At 47.3% G+C, this 27,475-nt stretch overlaps 1 protein-coding gene across 1 annotated transcript in view; it reads right to left on the reverse strand.

Annotated features, from left to right (window-relative positions):
- LOC118832733 (vascular endothelial growth factor receptor kdr-like) overlaps positions 1–27,475 on the reverse strand; it is a 201,196-nt gene that overhangs the window by 78,221 nt on the left and 95,500 nt on the right. The window contains exons 5-10 of the mRNA XM_036740068.1: positions 22,457–22,616; positions 20,767–20,903; positions 19,431–19,608; positions 17,235–17,352; positions 16,205–16,377; positions 2,985–3,135 (exon numbers count right to left, since the gene is read on the reverse strand). Of these exons, the coding sequence (XP_036595963.1) occupies positions 2,985–3,135; positions 16,205–16,377; positions 17,235–17,352; positions 19,431–19,608; positions 20,767–20,903; positions 22,457–22,616 (917 nt within the window). The remainder of the gene's footprint in view (positions 1–2,984; positions 3,136–16,204; positions 16,378–17,234; positions 17,353–19,430; positions 19,609–20,766; positions 20,904–22,456; positions 22,617–27,475) is intronic.

Below are 27,475 nucleotides of genomic sequence, written 5' to 3' on the forward strand. Positions count from 1 at the left end.
AGATGAGACTCTGGGTAGCCATTAAGGAGCCCCCCGACTTTGAAAACCCAGATGTTGGTGCTTCTCTCTCTCTGGTAACTATGTACTGCTATGGTCAGACAGTTAGAAGCCCTGTCTGTTGATTTGTGTTATTTGCTCTGTTTGTATAATTTCTGCTTGTAATTTCTGTTTGTATTTTGAAGTTCAGGGTGCTGACTCTTCCCCTGAACGAAGTGAATGAGGTGTATATATGTTTGATTAAAGTAAGATTGTTGACTCCTTTAAAGTTGCTTTCCTTTAGAAACGCAGATCAAAGAACCTGTGCTAGCAGCCCTCCTATTTGCTGGTGTTATTGGTCTTACACCCTCAGAGCAGCTGCAAGCAACATTACTGTTACAGTGTGTGTATGTAATTTAAAAAAATTTATGCAGTTCTTCACCTGGAATGGGTCTCCAGAGGTCCTCATGTTCAACCACTGTATCCAAACCAACCTCAGTTAGAGGAGACTTTAAATAACATCGAAGCCCCTCAATTTATAGATGGAGGGCCAAGGTCACAAAGCAAGGTAATGGGTGAGAAAAAACTAAACCCTGAGTCACAGCCCAATGAGTATATGTGCTACCCTGCCTCCTCACAGACACCTAGATTTATGGCATCTCCAAGCTCGAAGAGGCCTCACGGGGCACCCAGTACAATCTGTACTCAAGCAGGAATCCCTTCTACACTATCTGTGATCACTGAGCATCTGGTTCTTGCCTGATGACTACCTCTAGGGAGTGGGGGGAGCTCACTCCCTCCCAAGGCCGCTCATCCATTCCACTTGGGGACATGCTGCTGCTCATAATAATACACAATGGGGTGATAGGAACATTCCCACCAAGCTCTGGGAGGTAAGGAATGTGAGCTGTGCTGTCCCCATCTGACAGATAAAACAACAGCTGGACCTGCACCCCCACAGGTCTTTGGCCAATTGGGTTCAACAAGCCTATGTAAAAATGAGAGCATCCCTGTTTCTTTTTCACTGTGTGTGTGTGTTTATGTATATGTGTGAGTGACGGGGGAGGGGAAGGAGGAATACAACACGTAAGCAGAGAAATCAAAACAGAATAAACACAAAAGGAAGCCAAAGGGCGAGAACACCAAGAACTGGGGGCTGAGGATGCTTCGAGGCTTATGATGTGCTTTGCCCATATCAACCCAGAATGGAGGGAGCCCAAGGGTTAGGAGTGTTCTTTTGGCTCCATAGAAGGAGATGGGGATTCGTAGAAGTAGTGGTGAGGAGGAAGAGCTATTTCCTTGCAAGTTAGTCTTCTCCATGAATGTTTGTACGTGACACCAGGCCCAGCCAACTATAATACTCCATTTCCCATCTCTGCATTTTTGTCCTGGCTATCCCATGCCTGCAATGCCCCTCCTGCTCACTTCTGTCTCTTTGAATCCCTGGTTTCCTGCAAGGCTCAGTTCCAATCCCACCTTCTGCAGGAAGCCTTTTCTGGACCCCCTAGCTGCTAGTAGCCTCCTCTCTCAAGATGACTTTTGGTCATATTTCAGGTAAGAAGGTCATGTGATAAAAATCCTGCCACATGTACTCTTTTACTTCAGAGTTGGGTAGAGGCCAACTGGAGGGACCCTCATTTAATTGAGAGCCCGAATGACTTTAGGAGGTTTTTTTGCCCTTGAAACCCATGGTAGGTATTCCCTAGCTCAGTGGGCCAATGAAAACCCATGGTAGGTGTTCCCTAGCTCAGTGGGCCAACGGAAACCAGTGGTGATGGTCTGCCAATGGAGAGGGAAGAAGAGCGAAGGAAATGAGATAGCGTTGGAAGTGAAGAAGTGGGCAGGGAAAACTTGATCATTTCCCCCTAAAGATCCTTCTCTATCATCTGGTGGGGAGAGATAAGGCCCCCTGAAGGGATGCAGGGGTAGCCAAGACTTCAAGGACTCAGGGAATTTGGTTAGAAGGGGCTCTTTCATGGCCAGTGAGTCCCTCAGGATACAGCTCACCTTGAAGTCAAGAATATCTGATTTCAAGTCCCATCTCTGACACGTACTAACTGTTAAACACTCACCTTTCAGTGGACAGGCCACTCTCCAACTAATTTATTTCTCCTCTGATTTTCAAATTGTCTTCTTTTATCTTAGTTTGGGTTTCTAATTTTTTAAAATGCACATTCTGTTCATTAATCTCTATTTCTCTTTTCTTGATATATGTAGTTAGGGATATGATTTTTCCTCTGAGAACAGCTTTATCTGTACCCCTGAAATCCTGGTACATTGTCATATCATTATAATTGTCTTTCCCATAAATATCAGCTTTGTCTGTGCTTTGTTCTTTGCCTCGCTTATAATTTAGGATTTCATTGCTGGGTCTCCACTTAGGTCTATGTCTTTAGTTTGTGCTCCTGAATTGTCTGATTCCTATCTCTATTGCCTTTTGGGCTGTAAAGGATGTATATGTGCCTTTTTGTATTTATTTGTAATTTCTCTGGACCCCCAAAACTGGTCAGTTTTTGTAAAAGTGCCATGTAATTGGGAGAAGTATGTGCCTTCATTGGTGGTCTCAGGCAACTCTCCTACAAAGGTACACATTGTGGTGGGAAAAGGAGGGAGAGAATTTGGAACTCAAAATTTTAAAACAAATGTTAAAAATTGTTTTTACATGTAATTGGGGAAAAATAAAAAATTAAATAAATAATATTTTTTTAAAAAAAGGTACAGATTGGCAATCTGCATCAGCAAAGGGTATTATTTCCACGCTTACATTCCACACATTACAGGTTGGGAGCAAAAAAACCACTCCCTAACCCCTCACAGGGGTGGTGTGAGCAAAGCACATTGTAAGCCTCAAAGCAGTAGGAAGTGGGAGCCCGAGCTGCTTCCCTGTCCCAATATAGCTGATCCAAACATGGGCCGGCTGTGCAGTGAGGAGAGCCCCCAGGCCTGGCCCTGCAAAGGTCATCTACTTGTACTAGGGTTTGGGGAGGAGAAGAAACCCAGACACTTACAAAGGATCGCTGGCAATGCAGGGCTCCCAAGCCCATCGGAAGGTGGGTGGGGGGGTGCCACTTGCCGTACAGCGGAGGATGTGTTCACTGCCCAGAAACACTGGCTGAGTCTTGTTCAGGTCTGTCTCCTTTTCATAGATCTTGGGTCTCTCTGGAAAAGACAGGAAATTGTCAGTAAATAAGGATCACAATCTTAACCACAATGACAGAAACTCTCCTTCCCTGGAGAGGGGGTGCCTATGGATGGGAAATACTGCATATGCTGTTGGACAATGTCACTGTGCTGGTTGTTCCTGCTTAACTCTGTGTTTGGACAGATTCATCAGGGAGAAGGATCATATCGTGAAATGACCACCTTAGGATGGGGACGACAGTTGAGGAAGGTGCCGCAGGACCAACGCTTCAAAGCCATAGTGGCCAATCGCCTGGTCACGTGACTGGGAGATGGAATTGATGTTACACACCAAATGGCCTGGGAAGTCCCCTGATTTCTCTCCACTCCCCCACAACTCCTGTTGGCAAACGTTTAGATAAGCCTGATGGCCTAGCAGACAGGAATCCAGCCTCACCCTGTGAGGCTGCCTGCTGTAAAGGATAGCAGGTGGGCCTTGAAGTCAGGTAGCTTTGGGCTCAAAAATTCTGAATTTAGGTCCACTTCTTATCATTCAATCATTGGTCCATTAAAGGGGTTAGATTGAGGCCCCTCCCAGCTCTGACATCCCCTATTCTAAGTCCCTGCCCAGTTCTGACATCCCCTGGTCTGAGGCTCCTCCCAGCTCAGACATCTCCTATTCTAAGTCCCTGCCCAGCTCTGACATCCCCTGGCCTAAGAACCCTCCCAGCTCTGACATCCCCTGGTCTAAGGCCCCTCCCTACTCCGACATTCTTGCTTTTGCCTTCTGAATTAATCTGACAATGTTGCTGCTTTCAGCAGCTCCTAAGTCCAAATGCCAACAGGGATGAGGCATGTGACCTGAGCCAGAGCCCTGAGCTTCATGGGGTAATGAGAAAGAGGAGGACGATGGTGAGGCTGATGAATTGGCCATGTGCACCAGCTCTGGGAAGGCAGCAGTGGGGTAGTGATGCCTCAGAGCTCTGGTTTAAGCCAAATAGATTCATCTCTTCACAGGAAATTAAACATCTCAGTCAACGGATGGGCCTTTTAAGCCTCACAGTGGCAGCTGGTTTGTAGCAAAATCTCTCAGCAAATGGTGGGCTGGGCAGACTGAGCAAACCTTGTGTGTTTTTACTGATGCCCCCCCCACCCGCCACCACAGCCTTCTGGGGATTAGCCAATACAAGCCAGAGCCCATTTCTCCTCTTCTGGCCATCTGCCTTCAACACCCCCCCCCACTTCCCCCACTGGGACTCTAGAGCTAATCCCATCAGACCTGGCCATTTTTCATTGGCCACTTCTCCTGGCTACCACCTCAGGCTCCAAGAGGTCTTCTGACCTTCTCCATGAGCAAAAATATATCATGTAGGAGGCTTTGAGAAAATCGGGATTCTGCCACAGCCCCAACCCACCCCCCACCCCCCCACACACACAAGGCAAACAGCAGCAGGTATAAATAACTCCCATCCGCTTGGGATTCAAGAATGACTCCCCTTTAATATACATCTCCACCAATAGATTCCTCCAAGATAATGACTTGGGCCTAATTCATTCCTTGTGTGTGTCACAGGCTCAGAGCTGGGAGGGCCCCAAGAGATCATCTGTTCAAACCACTTCATTTGTAGAGCAGGAGGAAATTGAAGACCAGGGAAAATGGGTGAGTTGTCCAGGTAGTAAGGTGCAGATTTACTCAGCTTCTGCTGAGGAAGAGAGCAGTGAAAGGTAGGGAGGATGGGGGGAGAGGAATCAGTTTCTTTTGGTGACTTTTTCTGCTAGCAAGTCAATTTCAAAGAGAGGCCAAAGCCTGAGACCCTCGAGATCACCTTGGCTCCCAATTTTAGAGAAGGAAACTGAGGCCAGAGAACGCAGAGGTCTTCCCAAAAATTAACACTGAAAGCCAGGATTTGAACCCAGATTCAAGCCTACTTTTCCTCCCTACACCATGACTTGAAGGTCACAGGACCTCTAATTGGGAGAGGGAAAAGAATATGAGCTCTGGAGTCAGGAACTCTCCATTCCAATCCTACAACAGGTATCATCTGCGTGACCTTGGCTAAATCACTTCCCTTCCCTGGGTGAGCCTCTGTTTGGACCAGACAGCTTCTGAGGGCCCTTCCATCTCTGCATCTAGGATCCGAAGAAAGGACCAATCCTGCCTTACTTATATATGAGGGAACAGAAGGTCCATGATACGTACAAAGTCACACAGCTAATGAGTAGCAGTCATGATTGGAATTCAGGTCCTCTGACTGATGCCAAGCACAGATGGGGATCTCAGCACTATACCACATTGGCTCCAGATGGGCAGGATTTCAACAGGATGGGATTGGGAGGAGATGCCATAGAATTGTACTAGAAAGGGATGGCATCCCTTTGAGTGGAGATGCCCTGGCCTAGCTAAGCCCAGCTCTTAGAGCTCCTGAAACTGAGCAGAAACCAGCTGAGGCTTTGCTCTCCAATTCCATGGCTGCTAGCCTGAAAAGACCAGTGTTCCTAACTCATTTCTTTGTCAGGGACCTTCTCTGTCAGGTCCCTCCCATCCAGCATGGTCTGGGCAGCTCCACATGGCTTAGAAAGAACAGTTCAGCTGAGTCACAGGCCTCAAAACTCCAATATTCAGCTTGGCCTGGTACTATGGAAGTGCCACCTACAGCTGGTCAAAGCACTCTGGGCAGGAGCTGCTGTTTTGGTAATTAACTATAACTTGGTTGGAGAAATTTGGCAGCCAGCCTTAGTCAGAATCTGGAGAAATGGACCCTTAGAAGATCAGAGCATCATAGAGCCAGTCCTGGAAGAAAATTTAGAGATCATTGAATCCAGCCATTCCCCACTTCTACCCCTATCTCTTCATTTTACAGATGAGGAAACTGAGGCCCAGGGGGAGAAGTAACTGGCCCAAAGTCACATAGAGAAGCATTGAACAGCCCTCCAAAGCCATCTATTCCAACTCCCTCATTTTACAGATGAGGCAACTGAGGCCCATGGAGAGGAAGGGACTGACCCAAGGCCACACACAGGAACACTGATCTAGAGCTAGAAGCAACTTTAGACGTCATCTATTCCAACCTCTTCTTTTCACTAAAGGAGAAACTGAGGCCCACAGGGATAAAGTGACTGGTCCAGGGCCACACAGCTAGGAAGTATCAAGGGCAGTATTTGAACCTAGGTTCCAACAAACTGAAGCAACCAATTAGGAAACCCATTGGAGCCAGGGAGCCATTCTCTAGCCTTCTCCCCATCTTCTCCCATTTTCACAGTTCTTACACAGAGAGAGTTTGCCCTACAGCCTTTTTATTTGCTCATGGGAAGGGATGGGATAGGGGAGGCAAAGGGATTCCAGAGCAAGGACGCAAATGCAAGTGCCTGGTGCATATGTGGCCCTCCTTGGAACTCTTGGCCTCTGGCAAGGAGTTCTTCAGGGTGTGTGGGGGCTGATTTTTATTTTTACTTTACAAAGTAAATATATGTTTAAGGCTTGAAGAAATAAGGGCTGATGTCTTGGGGAAGGGGAGAAAATTTAAAACTTGTGGAAGTGAATGTTGAAAACTAAAAATAAATCAATTAACTTATTTAAAAAAAAGGAAATAAAGGCTGAGCAGTGGGGGCCATTGGGAGGGAGGGATTTGCAATACCACAACCTCCTTTGCTTTCACCCCCAGCTGACTCCTAGGCTAGGTTCCTACATCTGAAACTGTGTGTCTTTGTGTGGGACCTTGGGGGCCAACTAGACCAATCTCCTGTTAGGAGCTGAAGTCGATCTTTCTCTCTTCTCAGCTCCTCTGGTCTTTGGATCCCTTTCCCACAGCTTCTGATTCTCTCTGGGAGGGTGGCCACTTCACCCCTTCACCTATCCTGATTTCTCCAACAGGGGCAGTACCTTAATCCTGCTTTTCCAGACCCTCTCCCCGCTCCCCACTCATTAGCAGCTATGGCTATTGGGCACTTTGGGACAGCAGAGAAGTGCTAGATAAAGGATGCAGGAATCTGCTATTAACTACTGAGGGAGAGAATAAACATTTATATAGTGCCTACTCTGTGCTGGGCACTGTGTTAAGCACTTTTTAAAAAATACAAATATCATCTCATTTGGTCCTCTCAACAATCCTGCGAGGCTATTATCATCTCCATTTTACAGATGGGGAAACCAAGGTAAACAGAGGTGAAGTGACTTGCCGGCTAGGAAGTGTTTAAGGCCAGATTAGAACTCAAATCTTCCTGACTCCCCTAGTGTTCTATCCACTTCAATACCAGCTACCTTTAACTAGCTGGCAAGTCCCTTCTCCTCTCTTGTGGGCCTCAGTTTCCTCACCTGTAAAATGAGAGTATTTTACTAGATAATCACTTAAAATCCTTTCCAGATCTGTGAATATCTTTCCGTTTGAAGGTTCCTTTCAGCTCTGACATCCTATATTCTAGGAGTCCTACCCACTCCAGCATTCCCTGTTGTCTGTTTTAATGACCCTCCTAACTTTAGCATTCTCTGCTTCTACATGAGGGAGGGCCCCCGAAATCCAGCCTGCATCATCCCACCCCTGTGGTAGCCAGGCAAATTTAAGGCAGCCGTAGAATGGGGTGAACAGGGAAAGCAAGACATGGGGTCGACCAGGCCTAAGTGACCCTTTGAGCTCTGTGGTGGGGACAGCTGGGATCTGGTTTGACCTTTCCCCCAGGAAGCTGACCAGGCCAGCTGCCAGCCCAGCCCTGGGGTAACAGCTGACCTGCCCAAGCAGAGGAAAAGACAGGCGGCTGCCAAGTGTCTCCTCTACAATTTCTTTCTCAAGTTACATTGGGGAAGTCACCCTGACAAGCTCAGCATGCCTGACAGCTCCCAAGGAGGGCCTTTTCCCCCTTCACTTCTTGGGGTGGCCATTCAGACTGACACAGGTGACAATGGAGATCTGGGGTACCTTTTGCTGAAAGAGCTGAGTGGCTTCCTTCCTATTGGGTCACAAGAGAGAGACCTGCCACAGACTGTCACATCTAATCATATTTACAGCAGAGGAAAGTGGTGGGGTTGCCCATGTTGGTGCCAGTGTTGATGGAGATAAGTGAAGGAGTTGTCCTGGGGAGTAGGAGGAGATAAGATTGGAAAGGGAGCTGGGGGCCAAACTATTAGGAGCCTTGAATGCCAGGCTAAGCAGCCTGAACTTTAGTCTTGAGGCAATAAAAGGTTGTTGCATGTTTTTGGTAGGGGGAGTGGCATCGTCAAAAAAGTATTTCATTAAAATGAAAAAACCATGGAATTCCAGAACTAGGAAAGACCTTAGAACAGAGAACATCAGACCTAGGAGGGGCCTTAGGACAAGTAGAACTGGAAGGGCCCCTGGACTAGAGAATGTCAGAACTGGAAAGGCCCCTAGAGATCATTTAATCCAACCACTTCATTTAACAAAGGAGAAACAGAGCCCCAAAGAGGGGAGGTGCCTTGCCCATGGGCACCACAGCTAGGATTTGAAACCCTTCTTTAGACCCCAAAGCTAGTGCTTTTCACCCTACGGTAGGCTGAGGATTCCTTGAGGATGGTTGGCAGGACCTTCCTGCTAGATGGTCCAGATCTCATTCTTTTCAAGGACCTTAACCCTGGGGCTAGTGGGGGGGTGGTGGTGGTGGTTGGAGTGGGGGCAGGGCAGGCGTCTTCTCTCCCAAAGAGCCCGAGGGCTTTCTTGCTTCAGCTGCTCAGGATAGTGGGAGTGGGGATGGGGGGATGGGGTGTTGAAGGAGTTCTCCAGATACTGGCAGCAGCTGGGAGGCCTCAGTCTAGACAAAGGGGGCTCAGTGGGCTGCTCAGGTTATCAGGAGACCCAGATAGGACTTCACGGCTCTCTAGAATGGGCCCCTGAGGACAGGAGAAATGGCCTTCTATGGAACTTGAAACAGCCCTCTCTTCCCACTCTCTTGCCAGTTCTGTAAGCAGTGTTTGCTGGAATCCAAGGGCTGGAGGAGCCCCATCCTTGGGTACTGAAAGAATGAGCCAGTGTGATTGTTAAGCTACTCTCAGCAATCTTTGACAGACTGTCAAGAACCAAAGGATGGTTAGTGAACACCAGAAAAGGAAGCAGTGACCAAAAAGAACCAACCTGGCTTGATCAAGAAAGAACAGCTCATCCCTCCCTACTCAAAAGTTACTGGGGGCATGGACGAGGACCATATAAGATCCTTAGCTTTCTGGCTACCTCAGACTTCTTCCCAGCCCTAATGGGGCACTGAGCAGAAGCTAAGGAACCTTGACCTACCCTGAATCTGAGCCAGGGCTTAAAAATTGGGCTTTTCCCACAATCTGCTCCCTGTTTTCCACTTGTCCTTTACCCCTTGAATCTTCCAAGAACTGGGTGGAACGGGAAGGAAAGGGCGTGTTGCCATCACCCCTCCCTGCCCCCCAAGCTAATTCAGCTGGTATTTAGGGGCCCTAGATATCCACAGCCAGAAAGACCACCAACCCAACCAGTTCGGGGTTTTTCAGCCAAATAAATAACGTTTAAAGTTAAAAGAAAAAAGAAGAAAGAACAGCTCGCGCTATACTAAACTTATTTCCATTTTTGCTGTAGAGTCAGTGGAATACTGTAAAGCTGGGATTCTTCACCTTTTGTGTTCTGGAACTCTTTGGAAGTCAGGTTCAGCCTATGGACCTCTTGTCACAAGAATGGGTTTTTGTTCAATTAAGAATCGAAAGAAATAACTCAATTTCAACGAGATGTTAGTCAAAATAGCGATGTCATTTTTCCCCATCCAAGTTCACAGATCCCCTGAAATCATTTCATGCACACCTTGGAGTCCATGGACCCCAGGTTAAGAAGCCCTGGTATGGATATAGCTTCCCTAGATTAAAGGAAAGCCTTTGACAGAATCTCTCAAGCTATTCTTGTGGAGACAACGAAGGAATGTGGGCTCAACCACAACAGTTTAGTGGATTCAAATGTGGCTGGCTCAGCAGCCATGACCAAGGAGTAATCAATCAAAATGGTCTGCAATCAACTCAGAGGAAAGTCTCCGGTGGGGAAGTTAGACAAATTCAGGCTTAACTCAACTTCAAAGTAAGAAAAATATTTCTAATAATTAGGGTTATACAAATGCAGAATAGCCTGCATGGGAGGTAATGGGTTCCCTCTCACTGAAGGTCCCCAAGTAAAGATTGGATATTTAATAGCCCCATTGTAGGGGTTGTTATTGAAGGGATTTTTGCAAGGTCATTTCCATCTCGGAGATTCTGTGGGGCCGTCTGGCTGTCGAAAGGCTCCCACAGATTTAGATAGTGGCAAAGTGGACTCAGAGTCGAGAAGACCTGGGTTCAAATTCTACCTGGAACGCTTACTGTGTGACCCTGGGCAAATCACTCCAGTGCTCTATGCCTCATTTTCCTTCTCCGTAAAATGATGGGGCTTAAACTAGCAGGCCTATGAGGTCCCATCCAGCTTCTGACCTACAGTGCTAGGATCCTACAAAGAAATATTTGTTTACTTTTGACGAACACATGAATGGCTCTATGGGTAGAGATCGGTGGGGGTTGGTGTGTGGAAAAGAATGCCATCATCTGTCAATAGACAATATTTGCTGAACCCTGGACTATGTGTTGTAGGGGGATATGTAGTAGGCATTTAATGTCCTTAATCATTTTTTTTGATGAATTGAAAGTACAAAATAGGCAAGGTATAGTCAGACCACAGTTGTTTTGAAAAGGATCTGGGGGTTTAGTGAGTCAGCAGGGTGATATGGCGGCCTAATAATAATAATAATGTTTATAGTATTTATATTATAATAATATATTATTATTAATATTTATATTATAATATATTATCATATTATTTGTATTACAATAATATATTGTTAATAATGTTTTTATTATATAAATAGTATTCATATTATAATAATATATTATTAATAATATTTATATTATTGTATAAATAATATTTCTATTATATGGCTCACTATGAACCAGGTACTGTGTTAATTTTATAACTTTATAATTATCTCATTTGATTCTCACAAAAACCCTGGGAGAGAGGTGTTATTATTTATCCTCTTTTTGCAGATGGGGAAACCAAGGCAGACACAGGTGAAGTGACTTGCCTCACATAGCTAGTAAGTGTCTGAGGACAAATTTGAACTCAGGTCTTTGTCCACTGCACTGCCTAGCTGCCTTCTCCCTCTTCCCTTCCCCCCACCCTAATTCAGAAAGTGAATTTGCCCTTGGACTGCATTTAAGAGGGGCATTGCTTCCAGAAACAGGGAGGTGATGATCCTGCTGTGCTCTGCCCCAGTCAGCCCCCATCTGGACAATTGTGCTCCATGCTGGACACCAGGGTTTAAGAAGGATATCGCTGAGCTGCAGAGTGTCCAGAGTAGAGTCAGGATGGGGAAAGGCCTGGGTCCTGGTTATATGAGGATCGCTTGGAGGAACTGGGTATGTTGAGCCTGGAGCAGAGGGAACATGAGTTATGTGTTCAAGTATTTGAAGGGCTGTCACATGGAGGAAGGATCAGAAGGCCCCAGAAGGCCAAAGCAGGAGTGGCGTGTGGGGGGGGGGAAGAGTACAAAGAGGCAGGCTCGTGCTCGAGGTCCTCTCAAGGAGCACAAGGGGCTGCCCTGACAGACGGTGGGCTCCCCCTGCTTGGGGGCTGGCTGCCTGTCAGCTCCACTAGAGTGGGGATTCCTTTCTGGGCACGGGCGGCCTAGAAGGCCACTGTGCCTCCTCCCAACCCTCCAATTCTGGGATTCGGTGAGAGTAAGCTGACTGCTGCTGGCTTTTTCTCTCCAAAGTCATTGGTGGTGGAGGGGCTGGGGGGTGGAAGGGGGAGGGGAACCAAGCCAGAGAAAAGGAGTAACAGGAAGAACCCAAGATGCATAGTTGAGATTTTTGGCAATATCCCTCCCCCACACACACACCCCTCACTCCCCCTGACCCCTCGTCTTCTCTGCTTCCTTCCAAGGTGATGGAAATAGCTGCCATGATTTTCTCATTATGTGGGGCTCTCCTGAGACCCCTGAGGTCTGCCTGGAAGGTCAGCGTCCGGGCTTCGGTGGCACCCAGAGCCTGTGGCATTGTCACAGGACAAAGCTGCTTGCCTGGCCCCACCTCCCAGCTGGCCCCCATGTGGCACCAGAGTAGGGGGTCTGTACCTCCCCATTCTGGCAGAGGGATGGCCCTATAGGAATGGCCTAGGAAACTGGGACTCCCAATCCCCAGCCTACCCCACAAACCCCCAAACTCCCCATGACCCAGAGCAAATGCTGGCCCTAATTAAGTGTAAGAAATGGAGAGCTTGAGGAGGAGTGGATTGTCAGGGTGAAGGCCAAACAACTCACTGGAGATGGGATGGGACAGGGCAGGGAGGGGTGGCGAAACAGGGGTTTGGTTTGATGATTCCACTTTGGCTCCCCCAGGAAGACAAGTGTGCGTTGGCACGCTGCTCTGGCCCAGATGATGGAAAACAATTTCCCGTCCACATTTTGGCTGGGGAGCCACTTCCAGAAGGAGAGGGGGTGGGATTTTTACCCTCCTCTAAAATATTCTGGGAATGGCTTTCCCCCCATCTCTTTAACTTTGATGGGGGTGGGGAGGATTAAGAGAAGAGTTACATGATGCTGATGGGGGGGCTGCCTCATGAGCTATTTATATAGACAGCCAAGATACTTACTATTAATATCATCCAGTCGAGCTCATCCTACCATAGACCGCTGCTATTATTAACCCAGGAGGATTTTATCCCAACAATCACATTATTATGGGCCTAGAATTATTAGTATCAACATTATTGCCATTTTACAGATGTGGAAACTGAGGCACCGAGATGAAAGGAAGTCGGGCTTAAAGGGAAGAACACTGGATCTGGGGTCTTGGGGGTCATTTGGCCATAGATTTAGAGCCACTTGGGGAAACTGGGACCCCGAAAGGGGAAGGAACTTGTTCAGGGTCACACAGGAAGTAAGTAGGCAAGGTAAGAAACAAACCCCGGTACCCTGGCTTCAAATCTTGCTCTCATTCCACTATACCACAGGGCCAAGAGATCTGGATTCAAATCCTGGTTCTGCTAGTTAGCCAGATCTGTGAGCATGGACAAGTTGCTTCAACTGTCTGCCCCTCACCAGCCCCCTTCTGCAGATGGGGGCTAATTCTTTGTTATAAATAAAGCAGAGTAGTTGTATGACCCTGGGCAAGTCACTTGACTCCAATTGCCTTGCCAAAAAATAAATGAAGCAGAGCTGATGAGAGGGGCCCTGTTTGATTCAATGGGTCCCATAGTCAACTTGCTGGGGTGGAAAGATACAGCCCTTTTTGGGAAAGAGGCCCCTCCTAGGGACCTTGACAAAGGGAACTCCTTAAATTTAGGGCTCCTGGGCTGAAAGATCGCATAGCTCTCTGTCCTTACAATGCCCTTGCAAAGAAGGTAGTGCAATATTGAGGTAGCTAGGTGGTGCCACAGTGAGCAGAGTGCTGGGCCTGGAGTCAGGAAGACCTGAGTTCAAATCCAGCCTCAGACACTTACTAGCTGTGACCCTGGACTCTGCCTCAATTTTGTCATCTGTAAAATGGGGATAATAATACCACTTACTTCTCAAGGTTTTTGTGGGGATCAAAGGAGATAGCTATTTGTAACTTAGCACAATGCCTTGGCTCATAACAAGCGCTATAGAAATGTCAGCTATTATTATTTCTGTTACCGAGGTGGCTCGAGGGATATAAAGGGACTTGCCTAGGGTCCCACAGCTCTATGATTCTTAAGTTCTAATCAGCCTGGCTCCATGCCAAACAGAATATGGATTTAGGCCTCCCTCTCCTTGTGGCCCACAATCATGTCAGTGACCAGGACCCCCAACATCAGGGTCCTCCAGGGGACACCCCAACACTAGGTCAGTTGAGGGGGCATCATTCCTTCCACAAACTCAGGAGGCAGAGAAGAGCTGGGCTGCCACCTGGATGCCCACCCTGGGTGACTGCTTTGGCCTAAGACTCCCAGCCACAGGACAGGCATCTCTCCTAGTACAATGAGTCTGTTTCCTCATTTGCATTCTGGGGGCAAGTTGATGAATTCCAGTTGCTAGGCAACCTGGCTCTTCTCCATGGTAGTCACATGGCCTTGGGCAGGTTACTCCCCTTCCCTGGGGAAGTGACAAAATGGACATAAGAATTTGAGATTTTCCTGATGATGGAAAGGATGACCTAGAAACATGCTGCCGACTAGCTGGGTGACCCTGTGTGACAAGCTGGGACTCACTAACAATCATGGCAATAACAACAGAGATAGGGCCTGAACCTGTGATGTCACTGGCATAGATGGAGAATTCCGTGGGGAGGAAACTCTCTCTACCGATGCAGGTTAACGCTTTCTCTGCAACGCAGAACCTAACAGCACTACCCAGAGCTGGGCTGGCCCACTCAACTAGAAACAATGAGCCTCAGAAAACCACATCTTAACATTACCTACATTTTTTCAAAATTACCTATGTTCTATGCAGAGGTGGGAAACCTAAGGTCTCAAGGCCACTGGTGGCCTTCTAGGCCCTCAAGGGTGGCCCTCTGACTGAATCCAAACTTCAAAGAACAAATCCCCCCATGGTCCTCAAGTGCAGCCCTTTGACTAAATCCCAACTTCCCAGAACAAATCCCCTCTAGGTCTTCAAGGGTGGCCCTTTTACTGAATCCAAACTTCACAGAACAAATCCCCCCTAGGTCCTCAAGTGCAGCCCTCTGACTGAATCCCAACTTCCCAGAACAAATCCCTTCTAGGTTCTCAAGGGTGGCCCTTTGAATCCCAACTTCATAGAACAAAACCTCTCTAGGTCCTCAAGTGGAGCCCTTTCACTGAATCCCAACTTCACAGAACAAATCCCCTCTAGGTCCTCAAGGGTGCCCCTTTGACTGAATCCCAACTTCATAGAACAAATCCCCCTAAGAAAAGGATTTGTTCTGTAAAACTTAAACTCAGTCAAAAAGCTGCACCCAAGGACCAGGCTGTAGGTTGCTTACCTCTGGCCTGTTTGATTTTTATTTCTGCTGTTAAGTATTTCCCAATTACATTTTAATCTGGTTTGGGCTGCACTCTGGAGTGTTATGGGCTACATGCTGTGAGGGCCAAGTGTCAGAGCAGGTACTCCATCCATTAGGCCCCAAAGAACTCCACAGTCCACAAAGCACCTTACTTTCCATGCTTTGAAGAAGTAGGTAGCACGAATATGACAGGTATCCCCTCCACATTGCGGGGGTAAGGGATATGGCACCCCCAGAAACTGGAAAATCCATGTAAAATTGTTTGGCCCTCCCTTTGTACCAAAGAAGTCTGAATTATTATGGTATTAAAAGATAAAATATATTGACATTATACAATATTATACATATAGTTTATGCATTTCTGAGTTTCTGTGTCATCTGCTGGACTTCCCACGTCACCTGCAGCTTCTGCAAAACTCTTCCAAAATTCCCATTTAATTTCTCATGCCAATCCACAATATATGTAAACGGGAATGGGGAAAGTCGTGATGTGGAAGGGATAACTGTATTATCTCCATTTGACAGATGAGGAAACTGAGGCTAAGAGGAGTGAAGTGGTTCACCTAAGCTCCAATGGCTTAGGGTTGAACCTGAAGATGATAAGAATAGTCTAGACAAGAGGTGAATGGTAACTATGTGAATGGACAGGGACCATATGGGAGAAACATTCGAGACACAGAAATGATAGATGTATGGAATGAGGAATCAAGGATGACTGGGAGGTTAATGGTTCCTTCAATGCTAACAGGGCAAATCTCTTCACTCCCTAGGCTTCCTCAGTTTCCTTAGCTGTAAAACCAGAGCATTCGACTAGATGGCCTCTACAGGTGCTTCTAACTCTAGAGCCATGAACATATGGATATTCCTCCTCTGAGAAGCTTCATCCAGAAGCTTGGCAGAAGAGGCAGGAGGTTATCTCACTGCTGCTTCCAGACTGGGCCTTCCTCCAAAGCTTCCTGCCAGAGAGCTCCCGTGGGGCTGTGGGGCAATGACAGGGGTGTTTTGACTCACTTTTCAAGTTCACCAGCTTCTCCCTTTCCTTGACATACGGACACAATTCCAGGGAGCAGAGATGAAAGAGGGGTAAAGTTAGGAAAAAGGCCCCCAAACCCAGCGACTCACCATAGACAAGTAGTTGGATGGTTCGGTTTTCACAGAGGCCATGCTGGATGTTGCTCAGGACAATGGTATAATTCCCAGAATGCTTCACTTTCACATCTGTGATGGTGAGTCTGTACCTTAATGGGTCAGAATGGTATGTAAGGTTTTCTGGGATCAGCTGGCCATCCTTGTACCTGTCAGGAAGGGCAGAGGAATGATCAGTTACAAGGGGGCTCTTTAGACATCCAGTTAGACCTTCCACTTGGGTGTCTGAGCTCTTCACAATTTGCCACGAGAAAAAGGGACAACACAATCATTTTGAAAATTTTCCCATTGATAGGAAAGCATAACACCGCCAGGTGTTAACAACAAAGGACCTTGGAATGGCCAATGTATTCATTTTTGTGTTGTTGTTCAGTCATTTCAGTCATGTCTGACTCTCTGTGACCCCATTTGGAGTTTTCTTGGCAAAGATACTAAAGTGGTTTGCCACTTCCTTCTGCAGCATGTTTATTTAACAAGGATTTATCGGTCCCTCATGGGTTAGGCACTGGGTACAAAGACACAAAGGAAGCAGACCCTCCTCTCAAGAAGCTTACATCCTACTAGGGAAGGGATGACATGAACACAGATAATGACATCCAACATACAGGTCACATAAATACAAAGTGATTTCTCTATGCCAGCTTGGAGTCCATTCTTCCTGAGGATCTGGGTGGAGAGAGGGACTTGAAAAGGAAAGGAGGGGAGGAGAGGAGAAGGGAGGGGAGGAAAGGGAAAGGGAGGAGAGGGGAAGGGAGAGGAGAGGATGGGAAGGGAAGGCAGAGGAGGGGAGAGGAGGGCAGAGGAGGGGAGAGGAGAGGAGTGGGGGAGGAGTGGGGGAGGAGTGGGGGAGGAGTGGGGGAGGAGTGGGGGAGGAGTGGGGGAGGAGTGGGGGAGGAGTGGGGGAGGAGTGGGGGAGGAGTGGGGGAGGAGTGGAGAGGAAGGGAGAGGAAGGGAGAGGAAGGGAGAGGAAGGGAGAGGAAGGGAGAGGAGAGGAAAGCCAACTCACCAGGTGACATTGGGCCTAGGGAAGGCATCCACTTTCACAGATAGCTTCTGCATACCGTGGCCAGCAGTGGTCTCGTAGATAGTGTTCCGTCTGTAGGTCACATTGATATATGCTTTCTCTAGATATAGAATGTGAGAAGAAACAAGGCTTAGGAGGACATCCATTGCACAAACTAGGCCCTTGTGGGCTTTGTACACTTCAATGAAATAACAATGATGAGTCCTTCAACAAGCATTTTTTAAGCACCTACTACATTCCAGGCTGACAAAAAATGCCCCTGTCTATTCAGGGGCAACATATACACAGACAAATAAATCCTAAATATGTACGAAGTCATTATGCATGGGAGGGCACTAGTATCTGGGAATATAAGAGTGGCCCTTGTGTAGGGAGGCACTTGAGCTGAACCTTGAGGGATACTAAGAGGGGAAGATAAGGAGGAAGAACATTTCAGGCACGGGGCACAGCCTGAGCAAAGTCGTGGAGACAGGAAATTAAATACTGTATATGAAGACTAACAGGTAGGTCAGTTAGACTGGAATGCAGAGTTTGTGGAGAGTGCTAGGCCTCGAGTCTGGAAGACTCATCTTTGTGAGTTCAAATCCAGCTTCAGACACTTCCCAGCTTGGCAAGTCACTTCACCCTGTTTGCCTCAGTTTCCTCATCTGTCAAATGAGCTATAGAAGGAAACAGCAAACAAATCCAGTATCTTTGCCAGGAAAACCCCAAATGGGGTCATGGAGAGTCAGATATGGCTGAAACAACTGAATGACAACAACAAAATTTGCAATAGGCCTGAAAAGGAACACTGGGGCCAGAGGGTGAGGGGCCTGAAATGTCATTGAGAGGAGTTTGTAGAGAAAGGCTCTAGAGTTGTTGGGGGTGGGGTGGGGATCATGGGAGAGCTTGGAAGCAGGGGGACTGATCTGAGGCTGGTGCATCGTCCTGGCTTCCCTGTCCCCCTTCAGGTCTCACTTCCAGATGCACCTTCTCCAGGAAGCCTGGCCCAGTCCATCCTCTCCAATCTTTGGGCCTTCCATCCTGGTGAACGCTGGCTAATCCCATACAAAGCTGGCTTGGACATGGTTGTTTGCAGGTTGTCTCCCCCACTGGACTTGAAAGCAAGGACTGACTTTTGCCTCTCTTTGTATCCCCAGGACTTGGCACAGTGCCTGGCACAAGTAGGGGCTTAATAAATGCTAGTTGCTTGACTGAGTAGGTAAGAAGCCATGAGGGCCTGCACTAGAAGGGTGGGCATGTGAAAGCAGAGGAAGGGAAGGATGGGAGACATGCCATGGAGGCCCAAAGCACAGGACTTGGCAACTGACTTTTTTTTTTTTTGAAAAGAACAGCAGTGAAGGGTAAAAGAGTGGGATGTAGCAACTGGTGATATAGCCCAATGGTGTCCAACTCAAATAGATATGAGGCCACTCAATTGCACACAAGGATCCCTGCAGGTGCAGACTGACATACAAAACCACATTATAACATTATCTATGTTCTTTCATGTTTGTATGGCTCTGGCTGCACTTAGGACTGTTGGGGACCACACCAGGAGACACCTCCACTGTAGAGGGGTAAGTGCAGGCTTTTATTTGTTAAAAGAATCAAAGGGACCAGAGTATTTCTACCATGGAGTAGCACAGGGAAGGTCAGAGCTTGGAAGGCCTTTAGAAGAAGGAAGGTCAGAGCTGGGAGGGGCCTTAGAACAGAGGATGTCAGAGCTGGGAGGGGCCTTAGAACAGAGGATGTCAGAGCTGGGAGGGGCCTTAGAACAGAGGATGTCAGAGCTGGGAGGGGCCTTAGAACAGAGGATGTCAGAGCTGGGAGGGGCCTTAGAACAGAGGATGTCAGGGCTGGGAGGGGCCTTAGAACAGAGGATGTCAGAGCTGGGAGGGGCCTTAGAACAGAGGATGTCAGAGCTGGGAGGGGCCTTAGAACAGAGGATGTCAGAGCTGGGAGGGGCCTTAGAACAGAGGATGTCAGGGCTGGGAGGGGCCTTAGAACAGGGAATGTCAGGGCTGGGAGGGACCTTAGAACAGGGAATCTCAGGGCTGGGAGGGACCTTAGAACAGGGAATCTCAGGGCTGGGAGGGACCTTAGAACAAGGGATGTCAGAGGTTGGAGGGGCCTTAGAACAGGGAATGTCAGAGGTTGGAGGCCTACAGAACACTAAGTGTTTGAGTTGTGACCTACCCAGCACAGTGATGTTGATGCTGGCCTGGAGGCTTGAACCATTGCCTTCCTGACATCGGTAGAGTCCATTGTCCTCCATCGTCACATTCCAGATGGTCAGGTTACTGTAGCTTTTGTACACAGGGGTCCTTTGGTCCATGTTCCTCTTAACTTCACAGCACCTGGGATTTGCCTTGTTCTGTGAGATGGGTGAAAGCACAGTCAAAGCCAAGCGAACCCTTCCAGGCTCCATGAAGTGTCTGCTGACTTCCTTCTGTGGACCCAGACTTGAGTTAGCCTTGGGGGAGGGCAGAGACATGACTATGGCTCAGGCCTCACCCTCAGGGGTTTCATGCCCATGAAACAACTGGAACTGAATAGGAGTCTCTTTGTGAAAGGTGATCAGGGACCAGAATGGGAGATAGGTCATAGCACAAAGATGGCTACTGGCCTTGGCTAGAGGAAGAGTGAGGATGGGAATACAGGTTTCCTGACTGCCAATATCCACATGTGACTCATGCGATAGAACTAATGAGTGTCAGAGGCAGGGATTGAGCTCAGGTTGAGTGTCCTATCTTAGGGTCCTTCCCCGCTAAATTCCCAAAACCTACGAATTAGAATTCTGTTTGAGTTGGGGAGGTAGAGGTAGAGAGGTCACCTAAGGTAAACTCTCATCAAGAAGAAAGGCTCCAACTTGGGGAAGTGAATGCCCAAGAGCAATCCCAAAGCTGCAGTCACAGGAAAATGACCACTTGTGTGGGTGAATTCTGCGGCCATGCCAAGCTATTCTATAGCATAAACTCCTTGGAACAGGAGCCCAGCTGTGGCTAACAGCTAGCCATGGTCAAAACAGTAGGAAACAACCATGACCATTGGCCAGCTGGCAGGGACTTTAGAACATGGAAAACACTTAGAATCCAGAATGTCAGAGCTGGGAGGAACCTCAGAACACACAGTGCCACAGCTGGGAGAACCTCAGAACATAGCCCAGAGAATGCTCAAGCCAGGAAGGCCCTCAGAGTACAGGGCTTGAGCTGGAAGGGACCTTGGACTCTAGATGGTTGAATGCCAGAGCTAGAACCCAGAACATACATAGATGGCTGCAGCCCAAGGAGGCTCTAGGTGCAGAGGTTCCCAAACTTATTTGGCCTACGACCCCCTTTTTCAAAAAAAAAATTACTCAGCTCCCCCTGGGTGGAGTTACGTTATCACGCCCAATTGCACTGGAGGATACTGAGGCCTCCCCATTGGTCCAGCACCCCCCAGGGGGTGATATCACCCACTCGGGGAACCTATGCTCTAGAGCATCCAGCACAGATGGCTGGCAGAAGGAGGGAGCCTGGACTGGAGGTCTCACCCCTTTCCTCTTGTACTCCCAGTCAAGCTTGATGCGCCCATTGAATGTGGTCTCGGCGGTGCAGGTCAGGCTCAGGGTTTCTCCCGCAAGCAGTTTTTGGTGATTGACTCTGATAGAGATATTCCCTTTTTTGGTTTCTGGAAGACAGAATAGAGACTCTAACTCTCTCCCTCGGCTAGGGAAGAATCCATGAGCCCACCCCACTGGAAAGGAAGACAGGCGGGAAAGAAAGGACCTGAGAAAGAAAGGAACTTAGCCGATTCTTCATCCATGTTCCCTCACTGATGGAAATGTGGAATGACAGACAGCGCAATAACTCCATAGGGCTGGGAAAGAACTTCCAAAGCCATTTGTAGCCAAGTACAAGGCACAACCCTCCCCACCCCCAGCCAAGGTTACAAATACACCATTGGGGTGGATGGGAAGGGGATTCTGGAGCATTATTGTAGAGTTCGATCGCATCTAACAAACGTCTATGAAGTACCTACTGTGTGCGGAGCCCTGTGATGGCCACTGGTGGAGGGGAGGAAACACAACATAGAGATAAGACATAGTCTGTGTCCTCAGGAAACCTAACTTTGTTAGTGCCTAACTAGGCTCAGATCCAAGCACGAATATTACACAAAACTATATAAGGACATGAAAGGCACCAAAAAGTACATGCAGCCCGAAGGGTAACTGGGAAAATCAGGATGGCCACCCTGCAGGTGGTGGTGTCAGAGCTGGACTAAAGGTTGAATAGGAATTCTACAGGTCGAGCAGGGGAGGGCATTGTTTTCCATGGACACAGCATGATATGGTAGAGAGGGCACCAAACAGGGGAGCCAGGAAGTCCTGGATGCAAATTCTGCCTCAGATACTCACTAGCTGTGTGACCCTAGGCAAGTTACTTAACCAGTATGAGCTTCAGTTTCTATATTTGCAAAAGCAGGGGCTTGAGTCTGATGGTCTCTAAGGTCCTTTCAGGTTCTAAAACTAGGGGTCCTATGAACTTTTGTTACCAGAAGTCCAATCTTTGATCTTTCTTGAATCTTCCAGGAACTCCACAGGGCGTAGGGTTTGGGAGTTGAGAGGTTGTTGGGAATGAGAGATGAGAGTTACAAGACAAGCAGATTTCAGCTAGACAGGAGAAAATCACATAATAGCTAAAAGTTCCAAAATTGGAGAGAGTAAGCTCCCCATCAGCAGAGCTTGTCAGGAGTATTGTGGAGAAGATTCATGGCAGGTCAGGATTGGATTCTGGAACCTTCTTTTATAGTGTTTAACAACTTTGTTAGGAAGCTCACCTTTGTATAAAATCCCAATCCCTCACATTTCCTCATGGCTAAGTTGGAGGGAGCAGATAGAACTCTGTTTCCTGCTTCCAAGGACATAGGTTTCTCTAAATTCTCAGAAATTCTGCAGCTCCTTTTTCTGGGGTTCTCAGATGAATATGAAATTGAAGGTAAGTGACTTGGCCAGGGTCATGTGGCAGCTGGTATGATCAGCAGCAGCAGGAGGACTTGAATGAGGGTCATTCCAACTCAGGTACTCTAAGTCATGCTGTTGCCCCAGAACCTAGAACCTAGAATCAGCCTAACTCCCAAGGAATTGCTCCCTTCTAACATAAAGCACACCCTACGACGGAGGTTTAAAGGTGCATGAAGATCTCATTCCAGGTGGCACTCCATGTATGCTGAGGCCTACTCACCCACTTTCTGGGGCAGGTAGAGGGAGGCATAGGTCTTCCCATTGACTTCTGTTACACACTGGAGCAGACTGCTGAAGAACTGGAAGGATGGGCGGACGACTGTGAAGCCTTTCCGGGGGTTCCAGTCCTTGCTCGTATAGTTGAACTTGCCTGGGGGGAACTGCAGGAAAAGGGAGACATGAAAAGATCCACCTTGGTCCTCAAGTTAGCACAAAACAAGCTATGCAGACTAAGAATGGGCTCTCAAACATGGTGGGAGAGGCTATGGAGGTGGAGGTCCTGGGGGCGAGGCCTGCCTCCAGTGCCTTTGTCCCTCTGATAGGAGCCCTCCCTCACTCAAATCAAAGTGAACTGCTAGTCATGTCATCATTTCCCTGATGTCATGGTCCCCTTCGAGAATGAAGGACAAACACAACAACAAGACACGACAACGACCCTCTGATATAACTCAGAGCTGGCAAGGACCTTGGAGAGCATCTTAGAGATCACATGTTCATAGCTCTTGAGCTGGAAGGTACCTCGGAGGTCATCTAGCCCAAAGGGGTCAAACCTGAAGCGGGCAGTGCAAAATTCCCAAGTGTGACCAGAACCAGATTCAAATGTCATGGGGAAATGGTTAGCAAAAGCAATACAAATACAGTACAACAGAGACAGTGTTCATTTGTGGTTATCGAAGTGAATATGGGGCCCCCACTGGCTCTAATCCAATCCCTTCAGCCAACCGATTAGCAAGCCTTCATATGAAGACAAAAGTGAATTAGTCCCACAGCCTTGAGGGGCTCCCATTCCAAGAGGGCAGACAATATATGTGTGAACACGTTGACACATGTAGAACATATAGAACACACATGGCACATGCAGTATAGACACCTATAGAAACAACACACATGTAGAATGCACAGAAACATAAGACACATAGAAAAGACACATATAGAAACATAGACACATATGGAAGAGACACACATAGAACACAAAGAAACATAAGGCACATATAGAAGGGACATAATAGAACCTACAGAAACCCAAGACACATATAGAATAGACACACATAGAACCTAGAGAAACATAAGGCACACATATAGAACCTATAGAAACCTAAGACACATATAGAATGGACACATATAGAACCCATAGAAACCTAAGATATGCACAGAATAGAAGAGACACAAGGTGATGGGGAAGGTCATCAGCATCTGCTGGAGAGCACGATTCATGCAGAAGGTAGAGCTGGAACTGAGGCTGGAAGGGAGCTAGGGATTCCAAAAGACAGTGATAACAAGGGAGAGCACTCCAGGGATGGGAGCCCGGGGTGGGGGAAGAGATTTCTCCAGGTCCCACAGGCAGCAAGTGGTAGAGCCAGGAGGACTGCATTTAGTCAGAGGACCAGTCTCTTCTCCTCTCTAGGCCTTAATTTCTTCCTCTGTAAAAGGAGAGGGTTAGACTAGGGTATCTCTGGGGTCCCTTCCAGCTCTAGATCTGGGATCCTCTGTGTGACCTTGGGCAAGTCATTTCCTGTCTCTCTGTAAAATAAGGGGATTGGACTTGATGGCCTCTGAGATAACTTCCAATTCTAGATCTAGGATAGATTCAAGGACCTAATTAAGGGTCCTTTCTACTAAATTGTGCTGATCCCCAACTTCCATGACCTTTGTCATCTCCTCAGCAAAACTCTGATAACACCTACCTTGCCTCCCCCAATGAGACCTTGTGTGGAGATTATTATTATTATTAATGGCATATATACAGAGCTTTAAGGTTTGCGTAGCACTTTACATAGGCTATCTATCTCATTTGAAGATGCCTTGTAAAGTTTAATGTCTATCTATAGTCATTTGTTGCTATTAGCAGAGATTCTTGTTCAGTTGTTTCTCAGTCATGTCTGTCTCTCTGTGACCCCCATTTGGGGTTTTCTTGGCAGAGATACTGGAGTGGTTTGCCATTTCCTTCTCCAGCTCATTTTTCATATGAGGAAACTGAGGCAAACAGAGTGAAGTGACTTGCCCAGGGTCACATAGCTAGGAAATGTCTGAGATCAAATTTGAACTCAGGTTTTCCTGACTCCAGGCCCAGAGCTCTATCCACCGCAGCGCCCCCTAGCTGCCTATTAGAAGCCTTCATAAAATGTGACCTCTTCTGCTTCAGCCTTTTGCTTAGATGCCATTCGGGGACATTTTTTTTTTACTGTTTATTGTATCTATTTGTCTACACAGCCTATGCCCTTATTGGAGGCTCTAGGCTTCCTGAGGCTAGTATTCTTCATCTTAAAATTCCTAGCACCAAGCACAAGGACTTGTGTACAGTAGGGGCTTAAGAAGTATTTCTTGAAGTAAACTTGCTCTATTGATTCTGGTAGGGCATTTCTAGAGAAGGGAAGTTCCTTGAGGTTGGGGACTTTCATTTTTGTCTCTCTATCCCCAGCATCTAGCACAAAACCTAGCATCTGGAAGGTGCTTAATAAATGCTTGATGGGTTAACTTATCCAGTCCATCCTAACCCACCCTTTTACAAATAAGGAAGATAAAGCCAGTGAGGCAGAAGTTAGAGGAAGAAACCCCACTAGAACCTGGCTGCTATCCTGATGGAACTACGAGAAGACTGGTGCAAAAGAAGGATTTGGGGCTTGGGCCTATGATCATTCTCAGTCAGGAGGGAAAGGGAAAATATTCTGACCTTCCTCCTCTGGGAAATGAGAGGCCTAGATTATAGGAGCTCCAAGGTCCCTCCCAGTTCTGATGTTCTGGATTCTAAAGTCTCTCCCAGTTCTAACATTCTCTGTTCTAAGCCCCCTCTCAGCTCTGACATTCCCTGTTCTAAGGGCCCTCCCAGCTCTGACATCTTCTGTTCTAAGGGCCCTCCCAGCTCTGACATTCTTTGTTCTAAGGCCCCTCCCAGCTCCGACATTTCCTGGTCTAAGGGCCTTCCCCACTCTGACATTTTTTGTTCTAAGGGCCCTCCCACCTCCGACATTCCCTGAACCCAAGGTGGCATAGAAACAAGGCTCTGAGCATCACTTACATGCCTGTTCCGGCTGCTTGGGAAATGTTTGGCTCTTGCCTTCTTCTTAGAAGGTTAGTGTGTTGGGAAAGACAAGCAAGGATGTCCCCCTTCCCACCCCACCCCTTTTGTCCTTTCAAGGTGAAATTTGGCTGCTGGCAGCCGTTTAATTTGGGAAAAAGGATGTTCGAAATTAGCTGGGTCCCTTCCTTGCCTGGAGCTTCCTCTTGGCATGGGAAGGAGACATGGAGGCTCCAAGCAGTCACTGAGGCTGGCTGGGTGCGGCTGGCCGGCCCGCCCTCATTAGGAGGGGATGGAGGCTGGTGGCAGGGGCCAGCTGGGTGCATACCTCTGCCGCTGACTGCATCCTGCATTCCCTCACCAGCCCTGTTATTCGAAGCTGGGTCCCCAAAACACAAGGGCACCTTCCTTTTTCCTTTTGAGACAGTCCCTCCTGACAGGAGTAGAACTATCTTAGGGAACCAATCTTTTTTTTAAAATCTCACTTTAATTAATATCTTTTGTTTTGACATCATCCTCATTTCCAAATATATCCCTTCTCCTTCCCCTCCCTGGTGAGCCATCCTGATAACAAAGAAATAAAAAAAATGGGGGAAAATCAGTTTATCAAAACCAACCCATGCAGCAGCCACATCTGACAGTATATGTACTCTTCCATACCCATAGTCCTCCACCTCTCCAAAGATGGGAGGGAGGCCCATTTTTCTCCATCATTTTAGGATCCCAGCTTGGTCATTTCGATTACACAGCATTCAGTTAGGGGTTTTTGGTTTATTTTTCAAATCCTTCCATTTATGTAGTTGGAGTCAGAGTGAATATTGTTTCCCTGGTTCTGTTTATTCTATTTTGTATCAGTTCATACAAGTCTTCAGGGGCCATTCTTAAGGAATGCTCTGGTATGATAGGAAGAGCCAGAAGACCTGGGTTCAAGTCCCAACTCTGACACTTATGGCTTTAGCAAGTCACTTCGACTATCTAAGTCTCAGTTTTAATCTCTGTAAAATGAGGGGCTTGCACTAGATTAGCTGTAACTAATTGATTGTGACTTTGGACAAGACACAGGGGATTGGACTAGTTCATATGGAAGGTCCCTTCTAGCTTGAAAACAAATGATCCCATGATCTCTCAAGCCTCAGTTTCTTCAGCAGCAAAATGGGCTAATGTTGAAATAGAAATGTGAGTTTCTTTCCCTAGCAGCTGGCTATTCATAGGTCAGAAGATGAAGGATAATTAGCCAAAGTGGCCTGGACCTGCCCAGATAAGGCCCAGGGGATGATGTTTCAGAATTAGGAATTTTTTGGCCTTCAGCAGTATTTAAAACCAATCTCAACTGTCAGAAACAGGCTTACAGAGTCACAGACCATTAGGAGCAGGGAAGGTATGTACATCTTCCCATTACATAAGGAGGATCAAAATATCTTGAGAGATAGCATGGTATGTTGGAATGGAGGAAAGAGGAGCAAATAAGCATTTATTAATCACTTTCTATGTGCCAGGCACTGTTCTAAGCACTTTTTACTAATGTTATCTCATTTAATCCTCACAACAATACCGGGAAGTTGGTGCTATTATGATCCCCATTTTACAGTTGAGGAAATTGAGGCAGACGGAGGTTACGAGACTTGCCCAAGATAATACAGCTAGCATCTGAGGCTAGATTTCAATTTAGGTCTTCCTGACTCCAGGCCCAGAGCTCTGGCCACTGTTATACCTAGCTGCCTCTAATAAACAAAAAATATTAGGGGAAAAAAATCCCATCTTGGTATTGGGAGACCTAGGTTCAGATCTTGGAATTGACTTTTTTTTGTTGGATGACCTTGGGCAAGTCACTTCCATTCTTGGAGCCTCGGTTTGTTTGTTCCTTTGTAAAAATGTGGGTGATAACACTTACACTACCTTCTTCATAAAACTGTTATGGGGAAAGTACTTTGTAAACTTTAAAACCATAGATAAATGACAGCTGGTTGCTATTACAGGGGGAAGCTAGATGGCACTGCAGTGGAT

This window comes from Trichosurus vulpecula, chromosome X (genome assembly GCF_011100635.1).
Source record: "Trichosurus vulpecula isolate mTriVul1 chromosome X, mTriVul1.pri, whole genome shotgun sequence".
Lineage (NCBI taxonomy): Eukaryota > Metazoa > Chordata > Mammalia > Diprotodontia > Phalangeridae > Trichosurus > Trichosurus vulpecula.